Genomic DNA, 22,399 nt, shown 5'->3' with positions numbered 1-22,399 from the left:
AGAGAAAGGACAGAATACATAGTTACAGCAAAGTCCAAATCCACAGGTTTGTAAACATGTCCGACTCTGTTACGTCTCCTCTGATGTGTGATTGACAGTTAGGTCTCATCAGTGTTGACTGTTTGACTCATCGGGCTTTTTCAGGTGAAACAGGAACATTGGCTGATTTGTCAACATAAAATTCCAGAGGAGTTTTTAAGTGATTAAAAATAATATTTGAGTTACTCAACTGTGTAAAATAAACTGTATCTGGTTAACACCTAGTGTTCTGGGCTCATACTGGTGGTGACATATAATTGTTTATGGTTGTGGGAACATTTTCAGAATTTTCCAAATGAGTAATTCATAGATCTTGATGAAAATAATTAATTGTATTGCGAAGATTATGATTTCATGTTTTAGTTGGTTTTCCAGTGTATTCATATGCAATAATTCACTTTTACTATCCCAGGGACTTCCATGAGAAAAGGGCTACATAGACATAAAGAAACACATTTCTAAATCAAGTTTTCCAGCATAGAAGTCTGCATCAACTCGTTAGGTGCATTTATGTGCAGAGACTTCAGCAAGCTTTGAATATAATCTTATGATCTCATAAACAAATTTGACAAAGCACACAGTCAAGAAACTGTAATTTGATCAATAATCCACACGCAGTAGAGGAGCACAGGTTCTGCTGCTACATCTTTGTACAGCTCCAATCAGGCAGCCAATCAGGAGCCTGTTTGACACAGACGTCTTGATGTGACGACGACAGCGAACACCCCACAGGCTGCGTGACGCCATTCAAATGTCATCGTCTCAAAGAGTAAGCAGTTAGTGTGGCCTGTAACCTTTAAAGACTGATGCACCAAAGACACGTTTTAGTGTCATTTGATTCTTTGTGGGAGTTAATATCAGAAACTTTATAGTTAAAGATGATATAGTTAAAAAGCGCTGAGAAGCCATTAAAGAGGATAGTTCTGTTTTTTTAATTCTTTGACCCGTCACAATGTCGGACTCACAGTATAAACTCTGTTAACCTCTTGTAGCTCAGGTGTTTTTCCAGTGTTAATGGGAGAAGATTCACAGAGCTACCAGCAGGGGAAGGCAGAGAGCCACATTAGGCTTTAATTCTCCCTCTGGCTCAAGGCCTGTTACTCGGCCTTTCTCTCCCTTCGTCCATCAGGGATGATAATGATGATGACGCACCACAGAGAAATGAGAACTGGCCTTTGCATCAGTCATCCTTTAAAACATTTTGTAGCTGCGTACAGAGCAAATGTCTCTAATGGACAGGAACAACAACAGATGCCAGCGAGTTAACCTGTAATTCCTTTCTGAAGAGCATCACTCACTCTCACAACATTGGAACACAGAGAGGACAAGTAAGTGATCTACGGTCAAGTGGCTCTATATGTAACCGCAAAAAAATGTCTCACCACATAGATAACGATTCTAAAAGTTCCGTTCAATTTTAGTGTTTTGAAACATGTTAATATCCCACAGTTTTCATAAAACTATTTAGTATTAATTTATCAAACCCTGAGTATTATTACTGTAGTTACAGTATCCAGGACAACATAACGCCACACAGTGGTGTCCACTTTCTTCAAAGTTAATTATTGTAAACTGCACTTTCACTTAGATGGTTCTGAAATATCTTTCTCTAATTCTTGTTGAATGCACTTTTTTTGTTGCTTTGAGCTCTATTTTTGTTAAATCAAAAGTTTGCAGAATATTAAATTGATTGTGATTGACCTCATTTTGAATGAATAAATAATAAATTGGTCTGGACTGAAAGTGTAAAAGTCCAAAAAAGGACTAAAGCTTCTTTAGTCGGCAAATCGACAAAAAGGTTGTTAATACAAAATGTGCTAAGATTCAGTCAACTTCAATGATGTATATTTAATTATAAAGTATACTCATTATTTGTCGAAAACCAAAAAAACAATGAATATGTCCATCTATTTCACGTGTCTGTGTATTAAATCTCAACAACGCTAACATCAATGTATTAAATGATTTCTGATCATTGTCATTTTTACTCCTCTCTTAACAGGGTGCAAAGAGTTTCTTCCCTAAAATTCAAATAGGAGTTGGATCTCCTTCCTGCAGACAATTTATTTATTTCAGCTGAAACGCTAAGCTTCATCAGTCTAGAGTCTAATAACAGTTTGTTTTATAGGAACAAGAACAAAAGGATTTTCATTTAATTTGTTCAACTCTGCTGAAACCTCGCACAAGTTTCAAGTTAGAATTAAAATGTTAATTATTTTACTGGACAAGATTTGTTGTTTTTTCCAAAAGCAATTACATTAAAATCAAAATGGAAATTGATCTTGTCGGTTCCAGTGTTTAAGATTGACTTGAAAAAAATGTGGGCTTGTCCTTTAAAAGACTTTAAAGTCTTTTACAGCCTGCACAATGCTTTTGTAATTCTTTTGTCATTTATTTTTGAAAATGTGAGTAATTTTTTCAATCAGTCTGCCGCTAAAATGATTAATCAATCAACAAACCAACTGATGATTCATTGATCGTGCTAATAAAGAACCAATTACTGTGGACTTACTTGAGCGTCTCTGCGAGGAAGAAGCTCTGCTGCACGTCGTCGTAGGTCGGGTTGGAGGAGTAGACGTCCTTCACTCCCGAGAAACCGCCGCTCACCCTGCAGTACTTATCAATGGCCTGGAGGAGACGAGAGCGGAGGGAAGGATGGAAGGAAGGGAAGAACAGTGGAGGGGGCAAAGGAGAGCACCATTTTAATAAGCTTACAAGAGCATGCTGTAATTCATTTCTTTGCTTGTGACAGATTAGAGCGAGTCCTAGGGACACGCATACAGGAAACAGCAGCTGTAAAGAAAAACATAAAACTCGAGGAAAAGACGATTACCACAAACCCCCACACTCTGCCTCCCCTGCATTTACATCTCATTCCTTTCAAATGTCTCCTCACAAAGCAGCTTCCTAATGTGGGAGAACTGCTGCTTAATGACACAAAGCTTTTCCTAAAGTGATGCACAGCCTGTGGGTTCATTTTTACGATTTCCTCCTTAGGTTGTCTTTACACCTTTATTTGAAGATTTCAATACAATGGGAAAATGATAGTTGAGTGGCAAAGTGCATTGTTTCTTCGCATTTTTTGCTCTCAGGTTTTAGCTGTTCACTTTCTTTTCAGTGCACAGCTGCTTGAGGAGAAAAAAACAGCAGCTTTTGGACACGTAATTTGTTTGTGGATTGATTTCAAGAATCCAATGATGTTGCTTGGATTTTTCTTAAAGTAATAACAAAAAGATCGTCCAAACATGTCGATGATTCAACAAGAACAAAATCTACAAACAGGGAGGACAGCCGGTCAGACCAACCCGAACCCACAACAGAGACCAGAATATTGTACGGTTATATATTTCTGTACTTGATGCACTGTGAAAAAAACATCAAGAATCACCAACACTTTTTAAAAAGGTGTTGGATCCTGTATTATTAGTCAGAAGAACTCTGTCACCTCTGTGTTACTATGCCAACAAACACTGCAGAGAAGTAAAGCTTAAAACAAATAAAAAACTTTTTTGACACCTATGGCTGAATAACTAACCTGTGATATCCTTTTCTGACATCTTAGCTTAAGTTTTTTGTATTGTATCAATTTGCAAAGACAGAGCAACTCATAACCAAAGAGGTAATCTGGTTGACAAATAGAAATAAAAAAGATGATAAATCAAATAAATGAACATAAATGAGCTTTATCAGGAGATGATACATTCATCATGCTAACACTTCAATAATAGTTTCATATATAACTACATGTCTGTCGTGTCCTCAGAGGTCAGTGGATGGATCTGCAAGAGCATATAATTGACGTTTCACTGTTATTGCAGTTGAATGATGTGGCTCTCAACACTTCATAAATATTTCAGTTTTGCTCGTCATGACCTCTCAGGGGCTGATTTGAAATTCTATTATCAACGTGAGCAGCACTCCACTTCTATGCTGCACTTGCTTATTTCTCCAAAACAGTCGCAAATCAGTGAGCCAGTCATCATCACACGTAATGACACGTTTCCCACACACCTTGATGAGCTCCACTGCAAATGTCAAAGTGCCGTTTTTTGGCTCTGAGGAACAGAAATGTGTTGCCTAATTGAAATGAGACACAAGACAAACATACAAAAACGAGTCTGTAACGGCTCATTAAAAATGCAGCGACCGTGCAGCTGGTGATGGCGACAGAGCGCCATTACCTGTGTGTGCTATTCGTTTGCAATGAGCACTTGTTACAGTGAAACCGGTGCCTCCATAAAAATTCTGGCTGCATGACACTCCTGCTCAAACCTTATCGACTTTTACTATTAATGCATGTAATTGAAAGCATTATCTCTGTCCTTCATTCTCTGTATGACGCACGCACATACACACGCTCACACACGTCTTCTCCATCATTTTGCTGTCAGCAGATTTCTATAGCAGGCAGTTTCAACATCAAAACCTGTTCTTCATGGGCTGTTGTGCCAGACGTGCGTTTGTCCTTCTGCATCCATACTGCAGAGTCTCACAGCAGCCTCTGCGTCACACACCCTTCATACACATTTGTTTAATTGAGTGAGTTTATATTTCATTACGTGTGAGAACTGAAAAGACGCATTCAGACCCCTGTCACATTTTGGAACTTCAACCCATAAAAGTGTGGGTAAAAATCTGCAGCCACTGACGAGAAAAATATAAAAGTCAATGCAGTAAAATACAACAACACCTACATTCTACCTATATTTTCCCATTTTTCTTATATCTGGGATGTGAACTTGGCAGTGAGTGACATTTGAATGTAAATTTATGCAATATTTTCTTGTTGATGTGAGATGCAAAAGTATGATGACAAAAGACAAAAATGACAGCATACAGGGGAACTCTATACTAATATATGTGTGTAGTGTGGATCTGGGACACAGCAGTAAAGTTGTGTATTGAGAACTGATGATGAAATAAAGAGAATCTGAGCAATTCAAGGGTTTCAGGGTTATTAATATGTTAGGAATTAATAAATTGCTGTAAAATGGAAATATAGAATTACACATGACACGTTTGGAGAGCACACTCATTCACAGAGGCCAACACCATATCTCGTCATGTTAACGAAAGTAAAAATAAATTCCAGTATTTATCTGGATCCATTCCAAAATTGAATGGGTTGTTCCTTTGGAAATGTCCCACCCCTCCACTAAGTTTTTGAGGGATCCTGCTCACTGACAAACATCCGTGATAATGACAAAATTATATCCTCCTTTGAAGTGGTAATTATGTTTTTTTTAAACGTTCTTCTAATTATGGTACATTTATAATAACAGGTACAAAATAACTTATATTTTACCTTTGTAATACTTTGTGTGCTATTTTTATATTGTGTCTTTTAATTTACTATTTTATAAACTGGATGCAGGCACAATAACACACTTCACTGCACATTGTACCATGTATAATTGTGTATGTGACAAATAAAGCGTATCTTATTTTACTTAACCTTCTAACAATACGGATTAAAAAAAATCCTCAATTGTTGTATCCTCAATCTGTTCTTTCTGTCTGACATGTCTTGCTTTCTCTTCTTACCCATGTTATATGTGGTACCAAGAAGAGATTGAAACAAAACAATTTTTTTTAGTAACATTAAAGACTTCACATAAAGCTTGTGACTTCTGAATATCAACATGTTTAATAGAAATAAAACTATAGATATATGCAGCAGAACATAGAATAGGAACTGTCGTATCAAATTAGTCAAGACAGGCAAGGATGAGCCCTTCAGCAGCGGCTCCCCTTCGTGTCACTCTCACTAGTTACAAACACACATAATAAACACACTTGCCAGTATAATTTGTTTGGCTTGTGAGTGTTTATCCACTTACTCCCACTTAGACAAACAAAGAGGAGCAGCTTCACTGCTGAGAAACACAAGGGGAAAGGTTGAAATACGATTGGCAGGCAAAAGAGAAAAAGGGGAATATGAAATCAGAGTGAAAGGAGAGGAAATGGATAATGAGCAGGTCGGCTGAGATTTACACAGAGAAGAGACATCGACTGCCGGATAGAAGACGAGCTCTTTAATCCTGTGTCAGAGGAAGTGGAGCCGCTGAGTAAATACAATAGCGAGGGCTTTCGTTTCTTTTCTACTTTCATAAAGAATTTAACATTGAAACACAAAGGTAATTAATAACTAGTAAGTGGTGCCAACAGCCATCAAATGTTTGCAAGTGTGACACATAATTATAGACTGTAAATAAAAATTGACGACGCGTCTCCACTTCCTCCCACTGTAGAAAAATAAGCACATTTTCTATTTAAAGATACTGCCTTTCTTAACAGGAAAAATAGAGTTCAAAGGTGAAATATAACCATGTTATTAACAAGTAGATTTGAAAAACATGAACCTGCCACTGGGGCCACTGCTGATTCTTTCATTTCATCTACGATTTCATAGCTGCCCTTTCCATGCATCAGCCACAAAGCAAATTGAAAGTTCTTATGTTTTTAAGTGTCTAAAAAGATGGATGCTGAGGTCAGGTCACAGAAAGATGTACTTCACCACGTGTACTTTCCTACCATGCTGACCAGGCTCATTGCTACAGATGAACTCTCTGCTTCAAACTCTGCTAGTCCATTAAAAACTATGTATGTGCAACATACACACATCATATAAAGACCAGAGTAATAAGGAAACGTCACTTGAACTCTGACGAGACTTCACTGACAAACATGTTCAAGGAACAAACCTGTGAGTAAAACTTTACAAACGTTTGAAAATCTACACAACTCCTCGTTCACACATGACAGGGATCAGTGATGACGTCACACACGGCAAATATTCGACTTTTTCAAAATAAACTTCACATTATAATTTTAACATTCATTTCAAATAAAGGAAAAACGACTAAAGATTTTTCTTCATCCAGCAAAAACAAATTCAGCTAAACTAACTGCTAATGACAAACTGGAATGGATTTTAGACCATGTAAGGGTGAAGTGGGGACACTGGGCCAGAGGAGCAGACAATAAAGATCAGCTGATGACAGATCATATAAAGACCAGAGTAATAAGGAAACTACACTTGGACTCTTACGAGACTTCACTGACAAACATGTCCTGTGAGTAAAACTTTACATACGTTTGTTCACACTGGATTTATATCCTCATCTTTTCAACTTCCTCTTTACCAATGAATGAGATTTACAACAGTCAAGTATTTACACCAATTCAAACTTTAAACCTGAGTCTGAACAGAATGTGTCTGATTTGATGGAGACCATAATGACTGGAGGAGAAACCGTTTAAATGCCTCCACACTAACTTCACGGGACAAGTTGTTCCTACTTGTTGACCCGTGGGAGCCAATCAGAAGAGTCCGTCTGTTTCCTGAAAAGCGGAGGTGCGACGAGTTTTATTGTGGAAACCTCAACACGATATAGTTTTTCTTTGCGGGTTAAGATCAGAGGAAGTTGCACCTTGTGAACCCTGATGAGAAAAATCAGATTAAAAAATAAAATTAAAGGGTAAAAATTATAAACTGGAGCATTTAAAATTTATATTTATTGGAATATGCAGAACTGAATAGTGTTACTGTTCAATTATTTTCCTAATGTGCATTTTATGAACTTTTTAATACCTGGAAGCTGTAAATAAGCCTCATTTTCCATGTTTTGCAAGAATCTGCAGAGTATAGAGTTGAGTTGATCAGCAACAGTTGGAAGTCAAAGCTAGTTTAAACCACCACAACAAAAGTTTAGATTTACTAGCAAATGAACACTCTGATTAACGCTTAAGCCTAACAGCTTCGGGTAAATCTCTATTAAGAATGTGAGAAACCATTTTTGTAATATCACACCAGCTACGACAGCCAGTCCATGAGCAGGTGATTCAGACGTCGTTACTTAAATATTATATGTGAACAAAGCTATTTTCCATCTCGGTCTTCATGTTGATCTCAACGACACACCTTTAAAGTATTGTGAATGCATTGAGCAGAAATGTGCTATAACTGCTGCGCACACACACACACACATCATATAAAGACCAGAGTAATAAGGAAACGTCACTTGAACTCTGACGAGACTTCACTGACAAACATGTTCAAGGAACAAACCTGTAAGTAAAACTTTACAAACGTTTGAAAATCTACACAACTCCTTGTTCACACATGACAGGGATCAGTGATGACGTCACACACGGCAAACATTCAACTTTTTCAAAATAAACTTCACATTATAATTTTAACATTCATTTCAAATAAAGGAAAAACGACTAAAGATTTTTCTTCATCCAGCAAAAACAAATTCAGCTAAACTAACTGCTAATGACAAAGTGGAATGGATTTTGGACCATGTAAGGGTGAAGTGGGGACACTGGACCAGGGGAGCAGACAATAAAGATCAGCTGATTACAGATCATATAAAGACCAGAGTAATAAGGAAACTACACTTGGACTCTTACGAGACTTCACTGACAAACATGTCCTGTGAGTAAAACTTTACATACGTTTGTTCACACTGGATTTATATCCTCATCTTTTCTCTTTCTCTTTTCAACTTCCTCTTTACCAATGAATGAGATTTACAACAGTCAAGTATTTACACCAATTCAAACTTTAAACCTGAGTCTGAACAGAATGTGTCTGATTTGATGGAGACCATAATGACTGGAGGAGAAACCGTTTAAATGCTTCCACACTAACTTCACGGGACAAGTTGTTCCTACTTGTTGACCCGTGGGAGCCAATCAGAAGAGTCCGTCTGTTTCCTGAAAAGCGGAGGCGCGACAAGTTTTATTGTGGAAACCTCAACACGATATAGTTTTTCTTTGCGGGTTAAGACCAGAGGAAGTTGCACCTTGTGAACCCTGATGAGACAAATCAGATTAAAAAAGAAAATTAAAGGATAAAAATTATAAACTGGAGCATTTAAAATGTATATTTATTGGAATATGCAGAACTGAATAGTGTTACTGTTCAATTATTTTCCTAATGTGCATTTTATTAACTTTTTAATACCTGGAAGCTGTAAATAAGCCTCATTTTCCATGTTTTGCAAGAATCTGCAGAGTATAGAGTTGAGTTGATCAGCAACGGTTGGAAGTCAAAGCTAGTTTAAACCACCACAACAAAAGTTTAGATTTACTAGCAAACGAACACTCTGATTAACGCTTAAGCCTAACAGCTTCGGGTAAATCTCTATTAAGAATGTGATAAACCATTTCGTAATATCACACCAGCTACGTAAGCCAGTCCATGAGCAGGTGATTCAGACGTCGTTACTTAAATATTATATGTGAACAAAGCTATTTTCCATCTCGGTCTTCATGTTGATCTCAACGACACACCTTTAAAGTATTGTGAATGCATTGAGCAGAAATGTGCTATAACTGCTGCGCACACACACACACACACACACATCATATAAAGACCAGAGTAATAAGGAAACGTCACTTGAACTCTGACGAGACTTCACTGACAAACATGTTCAAGGAACAAACCTGTGAGTAAAACTTTACAAACGTTTGTTCACACTGGATTTATATTCTAATGCTGAGACATTGGGATCAATGTCCTTCTACTGTTTTGACTGTTCTCTGTGCATGTAGCTGAAGCCTCCTCAAAGTTCATGCTCTTATTTGGTAATCCCACCTCTTGTTGACCTTTATCTGTTCAACTGGCTGCTGGTTTGATTCCTCTTTCTGTAACAGTGATGCCAGACAGCAAAACGTTTCCTGTCTGCTTTGTGTTTCGTCTCCTGTTTATCACATTGTATAAAAACCTTCCTCTGGTTTTATACTGAGCCATGTGGGTGTAACCCTCTGCAGATTCAATCATTAAACCTCTAAGACAACTCCGGTCTGAAACTCATTATCTCAACCTGATGTAGTTTTAACTCTGCGGGTTATGATCAGAGGAAGTTGCACCTTGTGAAGCCTGATGAGACACATTGTGATTGTAAATGTGGTTTAAAACATGAGATTGATTAACTTAAAGTTTGTTTATGTGTTTGAAATTCTCCATCAGATCCAGAGGACTATCTCAGGATGGTTATTTTTGGGAAAACTGGAGTTGGGAAAAGTGCAACAGGAAACACCATCTTAATGGAGAAGGTTTTTCAATCATCACTTTCTGTTTCCTCAGTGACAAAAGTGTGTAAGAGAGAATCAGGGAAGGTTGAGGACCAAAAACTGGAGGTTATTGATACTCCAGGTCTGTTTAACACCGAGCTGAGTGAAGAGCAGGTGAAGGCGGAAATCGCTAAGTGCGTCATGTACGCTTCTCCTGGACCTCATGTGTTCCTGATCATCCTCAGGCCAGACAGATTCACTAAAGAAGAAGAAGATACAGTGAAAATCCTTCAGAAGCTGTTTGGAGAACAGGCTGCATGTTACACCATGGCCCTGTTCACCCGTGGAGACGATCTGGAGGCAGACAACGTCTCCATAGAAACCGTCATTGGTAAAAATAAGGTTCTCAGCGACTTCCTCAAGCAGTGCAAAGGAGCATACCATGTTTTTAACAACAGAAAGGTAGATCCTGTTCAGGTCCGTGAGCTGCTGGAGAAGATCAAAACAATGGTTGAGGGAAATGGAGGAAGCTACTTCACCAACGAGATGTTCCAAGAGGCTGAGAAATCCGTTCAAAAGAAGGATAAACCACAGAAAGACCGGGATGACGCAAGAACTGAAGCAAAAAAATTTGTGGAGGTAAATGTGTGAGCATGTTTTGGGCCGATTGGGGCGGCAGTTGAAGGAGCACCAGTACATGCGGTTGAAGCAGTGATAAAAGAAAAGTGCGTCAACCAGTGATATTCAATATCAAAGAGTCATCAGTTCATTGCAGCTAAATGAAAATAGATACAAATTAAAAAATCTAATCGTTAAAACAGTTTTGATCATGTTCGTAAGGTCAGAGCGACCTTGAGTCTAAGTGACACTTTGTACCAAGTTTGAAGAAATTGCCTCAAGGCGTATTTGAGATGTCCAGAATGTGGACGTACCAACGGACGGACAGAGGGACAACCCAATAACCTGCCCCCCCCCTGAACATAATCATGGAAACGCATTAACTTTGAGGAGATGGTTTTCTACTGAAGAGTTTGACTAATCACTACTCACGTGATTAATGACGGCACACACATCATATGTGTAATATGTGATTTAAAACCGGAGAGGACTCTGGACCTGATTAGCTTAAATTATTCTGTCATGAAAAGTTTGGATCAATACTAATATAATAAGATTTTTTTGGCCTATGTCCACCTTCTTGAGTGTTTGTTAATGTCGAGGAGCTAAGATGACACGAACAAATAAAGGTCGCTGTCTAAATACAAGAAGCTTCTGTTCTTATTTACATCTTACTACAACCAGTAACACTGAGACCTGTTATAAACCAGTTATTATTCCACCAACCCTAAACCTGCTCTTCCACTGGCATCGTATCATATGAACATTCAGATCATAGTCATGTATCTTTCTCTGTTCTGGTGTGGTTGGTGTCCAGGTTAAGATCCTCTGAGGGACAGAAGGTGAGACACAGGGTGAGACACAGGGTGAGACAGAGCGTGACACAGAGTGTGAGACACAGCGTGAGAACTGCCCCCCCCATAGAATAACAAAGTGCTGCTAATAGATGATCTGTATGAATGTGTGTGTGAATGTTAAACTGTAAAGAGTTTTGAGTCATCAAGACTAGAAAAGCTCTATAAATACAAAACATTTATATAACACTAATTAAACTAAACTAAAATAGTGCAAATAGTGTGAATTGACTGACCAGTGCAGTATTATATTTTTCCCTCTGGAAGTTGTGGAGGTGAGACAGGTTTCACTGTAAAACTTTGCAAACAAATATTGAGATCAGATGATTCTGCAGGCCAACATGACCTCAATCTCAGTGTCGATCCAGAGGAGGCTGAAAAAAGAGAAGCAGGCCAAGATGAAGCTGCAGGGGGCGCTAGATTGTGAGTGGAGGAGGAGAGAGCGCTCAAACACTCAACCCCCGTCACAGGTGAACAGATTCCTTCTCTTCATATCGTTTGTAAAACAGCATGGCGGCCTGCATCGAGAGGACCGGCTCCAGATTTAAGGATAATATATTTAAATTAAGTTGATTCGATGTAAGCCCTGGTACAAGTATGTCAAAGTAAAAATGTGGAATATGGCCAAAATGGCCACTTAATGCAAAATAGCAGGCTTCCTGTTGCGTTTTTCCAATTGCACCTACAGACATTTTTGTTTGTCTGGTCATGATACACCTGTGTATCGATTTTTGTGAAGACCGGTCAATGCGAACACGGTCCGGGGGTCTCGGGGGCACCGTTGAGCCATTTTGCGACGCCCATTGAAAATTCCTCCAGAATACGTACATTTTCACCACTTTCTAACTTCCTGCAAATTTTGGTAAGAATTTGAGCATGGTAAAGCCCTCAAAAAGCCAATTCATTTAACTGAATAATAATAATAATCCTAACTATTTCAATAGGGCCTCACCTGACCTTTGATGTCAGTGCTCGGGCCCTAATAATAATAACAAGAGAGCAGAACGGAAAATCACAAGCAGCTGCCCAAAATAACTCATCAGCAATGTGGAAATGGTTCAGCTCTGCAGAGTCAGACATTTTCAAAGCAAACTTATCTGTAAACTTAATCTGGTAACGATCAACAACTCTGGAGGTAACAACAACGAATCTCAACCACTTTAATAGAATGTAGCCAAAGGCAGGTAGGTTGGTACAACCTCACTCGTCTGTATTTCACAAAGTCCTGAAACAAACATATCATGAACCAACGCAGAGCAGTAGGAACTATTACACAAGCAGCAGCAAGAACAAAACAGTATTTCCCTGACACTATTCCTTCACACTGTGAAATGTATTTGACACGAAGCTGGAAAGGCATCAGGTCTTTTCTGCTGCTAAAAGCTGAATTCATCCGAACCTCAATGTTTACACGGTTTGAGAAAATGTTCCAATTCTGAGAGGGAGAGAGACGTAACCATTGCAAGACATAAAGATTCTTTGATCTTTGACCACTGTCACTGCAGGAGTGGAGTTTGCTTGTTTACGGCTCAGCATCAAAGGATTGATGGTCCATGTATGTCGCGTTACAGAACATCGTGTTTTATTGGCATGTAATCAATTTTTGACGTCACGCCACTGTCCCACCGTGTGACAAAAAATCGATCTGTGAATAACTTTTAATGACCGTCTTGTGATTTGAAGTTGATCCGATGAAAGCCCTGGTACAAGTACATCAAAGTAAGAATGTGGAATATGGCCAAAATGGCCACTAAATGCAAAACAGCACGTTGCATTTTTCCAATTGCACCTACAGACTTCTTTGTTTGTCTGGTCATGATACACCTGTATATTGATTTTTGTGAAGACCGGTCAATGTGAACACGTTCCAGGGGTCTCGGGGGGCACCGTTGAGCCATTTTGCGATGTCCTTTGAAAACGTAAATACGTAAATTTCCACCACTTTCTAATTTTCTGCAAATTTTGGTAAGAGCATGGTATTGCATGGTAAAGCCCTCAAAAAGCCAATTCATTTGCCTGAATAATAATAATAATCCTACAATTTCAATTTCAGGGCCTCACCTGACCTTTTATGTCAGTGCTCGGGCCCTAATTACATAGCTTGTCCTCAACTTGTTGAATGACACATCGGTCAAAACGTGACCTGCTAATGTCAATTTAATCAGTTTTATCAATTTTAAATTAAATACTAGGTTGATAGGATGTTGCAGTGGGTAGCCGTTCTCTGTCTGCAACTATTTTCAAGAGCGAGACATTGGATTGAAGAGCGAACGATCCATGGAATCATCACTTTCTCTCTTTCAAAGCTGTCTTCAATTTAACGATGCATGATATTCAGAAATCTTTGGTTTCACTGTGTTTGGGTAAATGTGGTCTTATATGTTTTCTCTGCAGCAAAACGATTTAAACTAATGTATCACAGAATCCTACATAGTATTTATCCTTGTGCAAAGCAGTGTAGAGGTCAGTCAAAAACTGCTTACAGCCAGGAAACTCAAATGAATAAATAAGTTATCACCTGATGTAAAATAGATGGACTAAAACATGACTTATGTATTTTACAGTGTATACAAATGTATGCTTTCTTACCTGTGCTGCCTCCCAGCCCCACTGCCGGTATTTAGGATCGTGGGTGAACCGCCACATGTACCAGTAGGTCTCAATGACCTCTGGTCGCAGAATGTAGTACTTCTCATTCTGCCGCACTGCCACCGCCTCCAGCCCGCTGTCAAACTTAAAGGCCTCCGGGCCGAGCTTCAGCACTGGAGGGAGAAAGAGAAAAAATGGAGATGGGGAAAGAGAGAAATGAAGAGGGAGAGAGGGGAATGGAGAGAGAGAGGTACAATAGGAAAAAGGACAAGCGGAAAAAAGGAAGAAATAATAGACGGAAGGGTAAGATGGTGACGTGAATGAAAGAAGTGTGAGGAGGAAGAATGGAGGGAAGGTTGGGAATGATGAAAAGAAAAATACAGGCTTTAAAAAGATTTAAAATATCCTTTAATGCTTGTTTGTCAAAACTGTTGAGGTGCTGTTGAATACAGCTCAGTTTATGAAGCAGTGGGTGTGTGTGTGTGTAAAGGGTCAACCCCCTATGTTTTTACAACCAGTGTTTTCTGCTTATTAAGTGTTTAGAGTCCACCTGTAGAAAATTACTGAGGAGCTGACAAAACAGTGACACACAGTGACGTGACCCCCCCCCCATTCAGACACACACTCACTGGTTGGCTCATTAAGAAGTAACAGGCCGACTTTAGACAGCCTGACCGTTGCTATTTAACTCGCTGCCACCTCACCAGAAAGTAATTTTTCTTTCTCCCGCCCGCCCTCCCTCCCTCTCTCTTTCCGTCTTCATTTGTTGCCACGGTAACCTCTACTCTTTTTCAGCCCATCCCCACAATCTCTGACTACACACACAAAGACTGCGGTCATGATGCACGACCACACACTGGTGTTTCTTTGCTGAGAACTTTTGATGTTTTTTGAAAAACATCCCAGGGGGTATGTCTGAAGGTCACTGTTGAATACATAATATATTTCATGCTTTGAGCGGGTGAAAATATAATATCTGCCAAAAAAAAAAAAAGTTAGCACCTGATCTAGCCGTCTAATAAAACAAGAATTCCTTTGACAGATGCAGTAAATATTGTGTTCTTTGCTCCACAGGTCACTTCTTTATCTAAATAAACAAAATTAACATATTATTCTACAGACAACTCTTTATTGTGTTGTCCTGCCATTGAACTGATGCTTACAACACAGGTGCAGTTGTGTGTGTTTGCGACTCTCACCCGTCCTGTCGTAGGACTCGTGGCAGGTGTGTGCGATCTCGGCTCCCAGCTGCAGGTAGTGCCCGGCCTTGTCGTCGGGTGAACCATCAGCGCCCAACGCAAACATGCCGCCGGCGAAGCACGCCAGGTGGCCCATCTTTCTCTCCAGGTGGCCGTTCTTCCACTCACCAATGAATGTCAGACCGCCGTTGGATTTGCGTATCAGGTGGCGTTCAATGGCCTAAGGAGAGAGAGCAAGTGTGTGAGTGTGTGGAAAACGGTGTGGAAACCGTAGATGACGGAAGTATGAGATTTATGGATTTGGAGACAAGTGAGGTCGTTTGTGGGAAGATGGAAACCCAAAAAGTGGAAATAAGAAGCATCATTTCAGTGAGGATGTGGACAGAGGTTGCAGACGGAATACTAAGTGTGTAACTTAATTTGTATGCAGGTAGGGATAGAAACGGTACACAGCGACGGATAGAATTTATGTGTTTGAGTAAGAATGTGGACATTTGAAGAGATAAGTTCACAGAAGGGTTAATGACGCAGTATTTATTTATTATAGCGGGAACGCGGACCTAGGGTATAAATGGAATTTTAAGTGTTTGTGCATGTGAATGTATTACTGTGGTGAAGTTGTGTGATTGGGCCGTTAATATTGAGTATCTATGCGTGGGATGGGAACAGAATACGACGGAAGAAAGTGATGAGAAGGATTTAAAATCGCGTCACATCGCTCACCCTGCAGCATCTGCTCTGCTCACTCTGACTGACAGATTTCTTCATCGGCTACAGCGCAATCACATCTGTTTCCTGACAATTCTACTCTTACTTTCTTTGAAAAAGCTAAAAGGACATCCCTCATTTGTACAGACGAGTATTGTAAAAATACATAAAATGATGGTGACAACTACTATTGGAGCCGTTACTGTTCTCTTCCATAGGTGTACGTCGGGACAGGGATTACAGATCTAAGTCTGTGCAGTTCTTTGCGTAGATTTATGTTGTTATTACTTCCACCAAAGAGAAATCTAGGCAAAAACGAAGCGATCTTATTTAAACTTGATGGGACAGTGGGGTATAGACCAAGGAAGACCCCATTACATTTGAAGGCTGATCCAAGAGCTTCTTTTTCACTTTCTTTAACATTGCAAGTATTTTCTTCCCCATTTTTTTAACACACATACAGGAATTATTTTAAGGATCTTGATCAAAACAATCAAACATATTCAGGGGACTAATATGAATGAGTATATTGAATTGGTATGGTGGAGTTTTGGAGGAGGTGTTCTATTTTTCAACCAGTCTACAAACCCTTATTAGCCTAAATAAACGAATTAATCAACACAAAAAAATGCTATTTAGGGCACAATAATCATTATTAATCAATTATTTGATTTTAATTACCGAAATATACCAAATTTGACTGACTCTGAGACTCAAGTGTTAAACACAAAGATTGCATCCTAGCTACTTTCAGGTATTTAAACTGTTTGAAAGGTTTACACTGTCACATTTTAAAATGCAGCCTTACTGACAATATCTTTTGCCTTTCAATAAACAGCGGAATTACCCGAGTAACATTCTGTTAAGAAAAAGTAAATTTCATTACCTCCTGAAGGATATTTAGATTATTTCTGTATGTGTCTTTTGCCAGGAGTGAAATGCATGAGATGGTCTTTAATGTGATGGTTTATCTCAAAGTTTGTTAACACACCTCAATGATGAATGACCTCAGCTAACTGAAGAGTGATGAGTTTTCGTTTGTTTTCTTCACATTATTGACAGTGTGTATCATGGTAAATGGTCAAATCATTGGTTTAGATTGTACCTCGATGGCATCATCATAAGTCTTGCGGGCTTCTGTATCCGTCTTGTCTGACATGAGCCACGCCTTCAGCAGGTATTCGTAAAAACTGTCCCCAAGTCCTCCAACTGAGGTGTGATCTGCACAGAGAGAGAGAGAGGGGGGGGGGAGGGGGGGGGACAAGTTAAAAACAGCAGTGTTAAAGGACAAAAAGGGAGAGAGACAAAGCAGGGAAAAGGGGAAACAGCGAGACGCAGGCAAATGAGAGTCAAAGTGAATTATTCATTTTTCGACTATGTCTCAAAGTCCTTGGCAGAGAACAACATATGGCATGAAAAGCATCTATCCAAGCCCCGGGTGTTTTTTCTTCTCGACACCCACGATATATTGGCAGTGTGTTTCCTTTCATTTCCTGTTTTGTTTACCCTTTCCCTGATAAGCTCACATTTCATTGTCCCCAGTCGTCCCCTCGGAAGTTTGCACAGCTTTCATGTCTGTCCTAATTTGCAGGACACCACATAGTGAAGATGGGACATTAGCCAGCAGTCACTAACAAAACAAATTATTTTCTCCGGAGGGCTTTTCTGAGTCCACTTCATCTCATTATTTAATGGCACTTTGGTTAATTTAAAAGGCAATTTCACTGACCTTGTTAAAGCAAAAGATAAGACATTAATACAGCTGAGAATCATCATCTCATCATGACAGTACAAATGCAAGGGTAGGAAAAATGATGATTAACTGTTTTCTGTGTAGATATAAACACACAAGTACTATATTTTAAGGGATATCTAACTGTAAATGGTCTTTTCATTATATCCAGTAATAGAGAGAATATGCAACATATTAACTTAAGTTAGCAGCTTGATTAAAGTGAGTTTGATGGTTGAGTGATTGTGAACATGGAGAATGTTTCCTCTCTCATCCGCAATCCTCAACCTGAACGTCTGTTCAATGTAACTTTGGTGAGTGAGTCACAGCTTCAACTGTCAGAACCAGGTCCAGCAAGTTGAAGAGAAAAGCTGAACTGTACATCCGTTAAAAAGACTTAGAAGAGAAACCCGTCCTTTTAAATTAAGGAATATGTGAAGACAGAACGAGGCAGAATCCATCGAAGAAATGAATTGAGAGTCGCTGGGATATGTGTGTATCACATGGGTATGTAATGTATACATAACAGCCAACTAAAGGTACAATACGGATGCCAGTATCAAACCTGTGTGGCTGCTGATTCAATATTTTTAGGACTTAAAGTGCGCACTGGTATTTAATGCTGTTTTCACGTGCATTATTAGCAGGTGTTTCTTCAGCATCAGCAGCACTGAAGCCCTCACGATGGCCGAGACTTCCTCTGGGGTGTTGTGGGTTTTATTTGGAAGTTAATGATGCATATGTATAAAATAAACGTTTTCAACAACGTAGCATAAATATTGTCGTTTCAACAATTCACCTGCTTCGGACACGGCACTCAAACTATTCTATCCTGAGTGGGAAACATCCAGCAGACCTGAATGGATGCTGGTAAATGTCGTTCTGCTCGGCCAGCCTCTGGCAGGTCACCAGTTATTTTCTGGTCCTCTTCCATGCTACATGATAAAAAGAGAAAAACCTCTTTTGTAGGTCGACTACAGCAGCATTTCACCTTTGTTCCCTTGGCTGGAAAAGAGCCCTTGCTTGTGGCGTTCGTCCTAGTGAACATTCTCTGAACAGCTATTTATTTGCAATCTCTCAGTTTACCAGTCATTCTACTTCATGTTGAATTGTGATATTTAACTTACACCTCGACAATTGTATCAGTTCACGTTTTGGGCCAAGTGAAAAATAAAAGCTCAGTTAAGGTAAAAACTGAACTTTGTGTCAATGCCACACTACAATATTTTAGCTAATTTTCATATTGATACTGATGTATGTTTCCATCTCCAAAATGGAATTTAGATATGACATGTTATTTATGAAGTGGTGTGATTTAATGAGTTTGTTTTAATTATTATGATCTTAATGTTAGGATATTATCGTTGTTTGCACACATTATACAGTGTATACACTCAAATACATATTTACCTAATAGTTTGGGCAGAGGGATAAGTGACGGCTGAGACAAACATCCTGCACGCTGTCAATGTGCCACATTGATCTGCCACAAATAACCAGGCTTGGTATTAACCACTCTCTGGTTCCAAGACTGATCTCATATTTTCTTACTTATGTCTCCTCTGACTTGACTATTAATTTTTGCAGTAAAATTGTTGAAAATACACCAATGAAGCAAAACTACTTGATTAAAATACAAAACCCTGATGTGGCAAAGGAAGCACAAGACATAAATAAGTAATAGTAAAACACAGCATCAGAAGAGTGGAAAGATAGAACACCGCCCACAGCTCACAGAGGGTTTGAATGTAAAGAGGAAAAATTACAAGACGACGCAGATTCAAATGTTAATTAGTAATTTAATAAATTACCCGTATGAGGATTTTACCATTATGCATATACATCTTTGTTTTCCCGATCATCTCTCACAAAATGTAAAATAAGCATCCACCCACACACGCACTCCCACTTTCCCCCCCACCTTTTTCCTGCCAATCAAAAGATCAGGGTCATAGAGGGTGTACCTGTCAATCAAAGCACACTAAACCGCAGACACAGAGGCATGGAGAGAGACTTCGTCACAAAGGTTCAAAAACACAACAATTTTGGGCCATGGGCACAAGCTGCTGAGGTAAAACAAAAATATCCCAATGTTATTGAGACAGTTTCTTTATTTCTACACAATATTCACCTTATTAAAAAACAAAAATATGATTAAGGCTCTACTTTCTTAATCATGCATCAAACCCGTCATTTGGATTCATAACAAATAATTATTTACTAAAATATAATCTACCATAATTAATGACTGATTCAACTTACTGGATGGTAAGAAGCTAATTAAAAATCAAAAAAAGGACAGGAATAATGCAAAACTCGCTTGATTTCCTGTTTTCAGTAAATCAGAAATCTGGTGTTGGGTTCACTGCCGGCTGTTTACCCAGCTGGAAAAACAACTGAGCCAATGAAAGCTTTGTAGAAAGGATTAGGAATAAAGATAATTCCTGTGCCAGAGCCAGAAAAACGTCAACAGAAAAGCTGCCACAAATCAGTGATCATTGATCAACATACAAAATGCTTTAAATAAGCAAGAGTGAGCAGTATAGGGTATTTATTTATCCTAAAAACTGAAAATGAAGAAAATTTAAATTTGGATCATCAGGCTACAGAAAGGCATACAGAGGCAAACATTTTCAAACTAACTCTGACGTTTTTTTTAACTGAACAAAAAGCGATCAAAAACTTCCAATATTGCACACAATGCAGCTGCAAGAGACTTGAATTAACCACATCTACCATAGACGTATGCAATGATGGAAGACTTGACTAGTGGCTGACTGTAGCAGAGGTCATGAACAAAGGTCACCAAATTCGACAAAACTAATAAGTCAAAATACACGCCATGAATATGGTTTCCATAATATAAGGTAGTTCTAATCACACGATGTATGTTCAAGTGTATATATGGGGTGAGAGGTCATGTTGGTTGAGCACGGCCCTGTTCCCTGATAGGGTTGTATAGACTCTGGCTCCAAATGTTGACAGATGGCAGCGTTTGTACCAAGGATATGTTGACTTATTTCTGGGATAGTGGTAGGAAGTGGAGATTTGTCATCCATCCTTAGTCACGTCTGATCAGGACACTGAAATATGTTCTACAGCTACGACCCAGAAAGCAAACAACGATGTCTTTCCAGTGGAAGAGCCCGTCGTCTTCAAGACCCAAGAAGGGACATCTGGATGTGTGTGAAACCATGAGTGTGCTGGTCAACAGTGGTGAATTTGTCTCCAGGGTCAGACTCTCTTGTAAGTGACTGACATTCAACAAAAATGAACTTAACTGCTGCATGATGGGAACTTGGCGTTCCGTTGTAATACATGATGCTCACGCTTATAGCCTCTTGAAAACTGACACGTTTCTTGGTTTTACCCAAAGTTATTTCAAGGTGAAGTGTTGGCATTTTGACTCAGTGGAAGATATCCGACAGGAGCCACAGATGGTGCTTGACGTGCTCACACAACAGGACTTCCAGACAGCCCCTGGTGTGGCTGGAGTGCTGGGATCACGTCCATATTTAAAATCAGGTACTTTCTGATTGCAACTCGTATGGTATGTTTGTGCTTAAATGGCTGCTGTTGGGAGACAAGGGCAAGGAAATTACTTGTACCGACTTCAACTTGTCCAGACTACACATAAGATAAGTTGATTTCTGTAAAACACAATATGAACAGTTTCATTTTCCTCTTTCAGAGATTTTACTATATGGAACTCTTGTGATGAAGGAAGGACTTCGGAGTATGTGCATTTATGAGCGAAGACGAGTGGGTACATTTGAAATAGAGAGATGGAAGGTGCAAGTGTGTGTGTGGGGGGGAAGCAGAGTATTATAGGAAGACAGGGGAGTGTGGGTTAATAAGACTGTCAGTCACAGCCGGATCTCATTAAGACGGAGGAGCTCAGCCTCATTCCTCATTAGTCTGGCTTAACTACTGTCTATACACCTACACACCGCAGCAAGGAACACACAGGGTGATACATTTGTCGACACATGCTGCAACCCTTTCAAACATTTCACACATTGTCTCCAACGCAGGCACATGTTCACATATAGTTCTCACCTAATAGTTACAGCTTCTCACTAATCAAAAGTTCATAAATCAAGTGCATGCACGACTCTCACACATACACCCACGGATATACCTTATTACTACCTAGGACTATACTTTTTCATTCTAACACTCATTCAAAGTGGGGGGAAAAGTTTGTATTCCAACAGTTATGACCAAGCAGAGGGCGCTCACAATCAGCCTGTACAATTGCTTAACCTATCGACCTATCAGTTAAGTAAGCCAGTTTTGTTATGTTGTTTTGCAACAAAAATGAAGGACGGTAGCATTCATAGCCGTCATGAGCGGACGTCAGGACATCGAGGCATCTGAGAAGCGGAGTGTTGACATCTTTTGAATTCTACACCATAGACGCCAAAGGAACGGACACAGATGAGGCTGATTGTCATGTTTGTACCATGCAGCTGCCTTACTCTTCACTGATAACAAATATGCAGGCTCACCCGGAGGAGGCACCACAGATGAACTGAGCAGCATTGACTTTTTAGTTTGATTGCGTGCATGCGGGTATAGGGGTCAGGTATTCCAATATATTTCTTGCCACAGCAGCTCATAGAATATGAAAT

At 39.3% G+C, this 22,399-nt stretch overlaps 2 protein-coding genes across 2 annotated transcripts in view; one reads left to right on the top strand and one right to left on the bottom strand.

Moving 5' to 3' along the window:
* man1a2 (mannosidase, alpha, class 1A, member 2) overlaps positions 1–22,399 on the bottom strand; it is a 117,066-nt gene that overhangs the window by 3,564 nt on the left and 91,103 nt on the right. The window contains exons 10-13 of the mRNA XM_061088913.1: positions 17,139–17,254; positions 15,326–15,545; positions 14,127–14,299; positions 2,552–2,667 (exon numbers count right to left, since the gene is read on the bottom strand). Coding sequence (XP_060944896.1) covers positions 2,552–2,667; positions 14,127–14,299; positions 15,326–15,545; positions 17,139–17,254 — 625 coding nt within the window. The remainder of the gene's footprint in view (positions 1–2,551; positions 2,668–14,126; positions 14,300–15,325; positions 15,546–17,138; positions 17,255–22,399) is intronic.
* LOC133021398 (GTPase IMAP family member 9-like) lies at positions 10,042–12,085 on the top strand. The gene is made up of 2 exons (XM_061088232.1): positions 10,042–10,674; positions 11,906–12,085. Exons 1-2 carry the CDS (start codon positions 10,042–10,044, stop codon positions 12,083–12,085), a joined length of 813 nt encoding a protein of 270 aa, XP_060944215.1.

The sequence above is a fragment of the Limanda limanda genome, chromosome 16, assembly GCF_963576545.1.
Source record: "Limanda limanda chromosome 16, fLimLim1.1, whole genome shotgun sequence".
NCBI lineage: Eukaryota > Metazoa > Chordata > Actinopteri > Pleuronectiformes > Pleuronectidae > Limanda > Limanda limanda.
The sequence above is the reverse complement of the archived record's forward strand: the minus strand, read 5'-3'. Positions and strand labels throughout refer to the sequence as shown.

What these genes read in the sequence shown, in the direction of transcription:
- LOC133021398 (XM_061088232.1), top strand. Translation starts at nt 10,042, where the DNA reads ATGGTTATTTTTGGGAAAACTGGAGTTGGGAAAAGTGCAACAGGAAAC. An exon ending in CACAGAAAGACCGGGATGAC is followed by an intron (nt 10,675 to 11,905) that starts GCAAGAACTGAA and finishes GTGTCGATCCAG; the next exon opens with AGGAGGCTGAAAAAAGAGAA.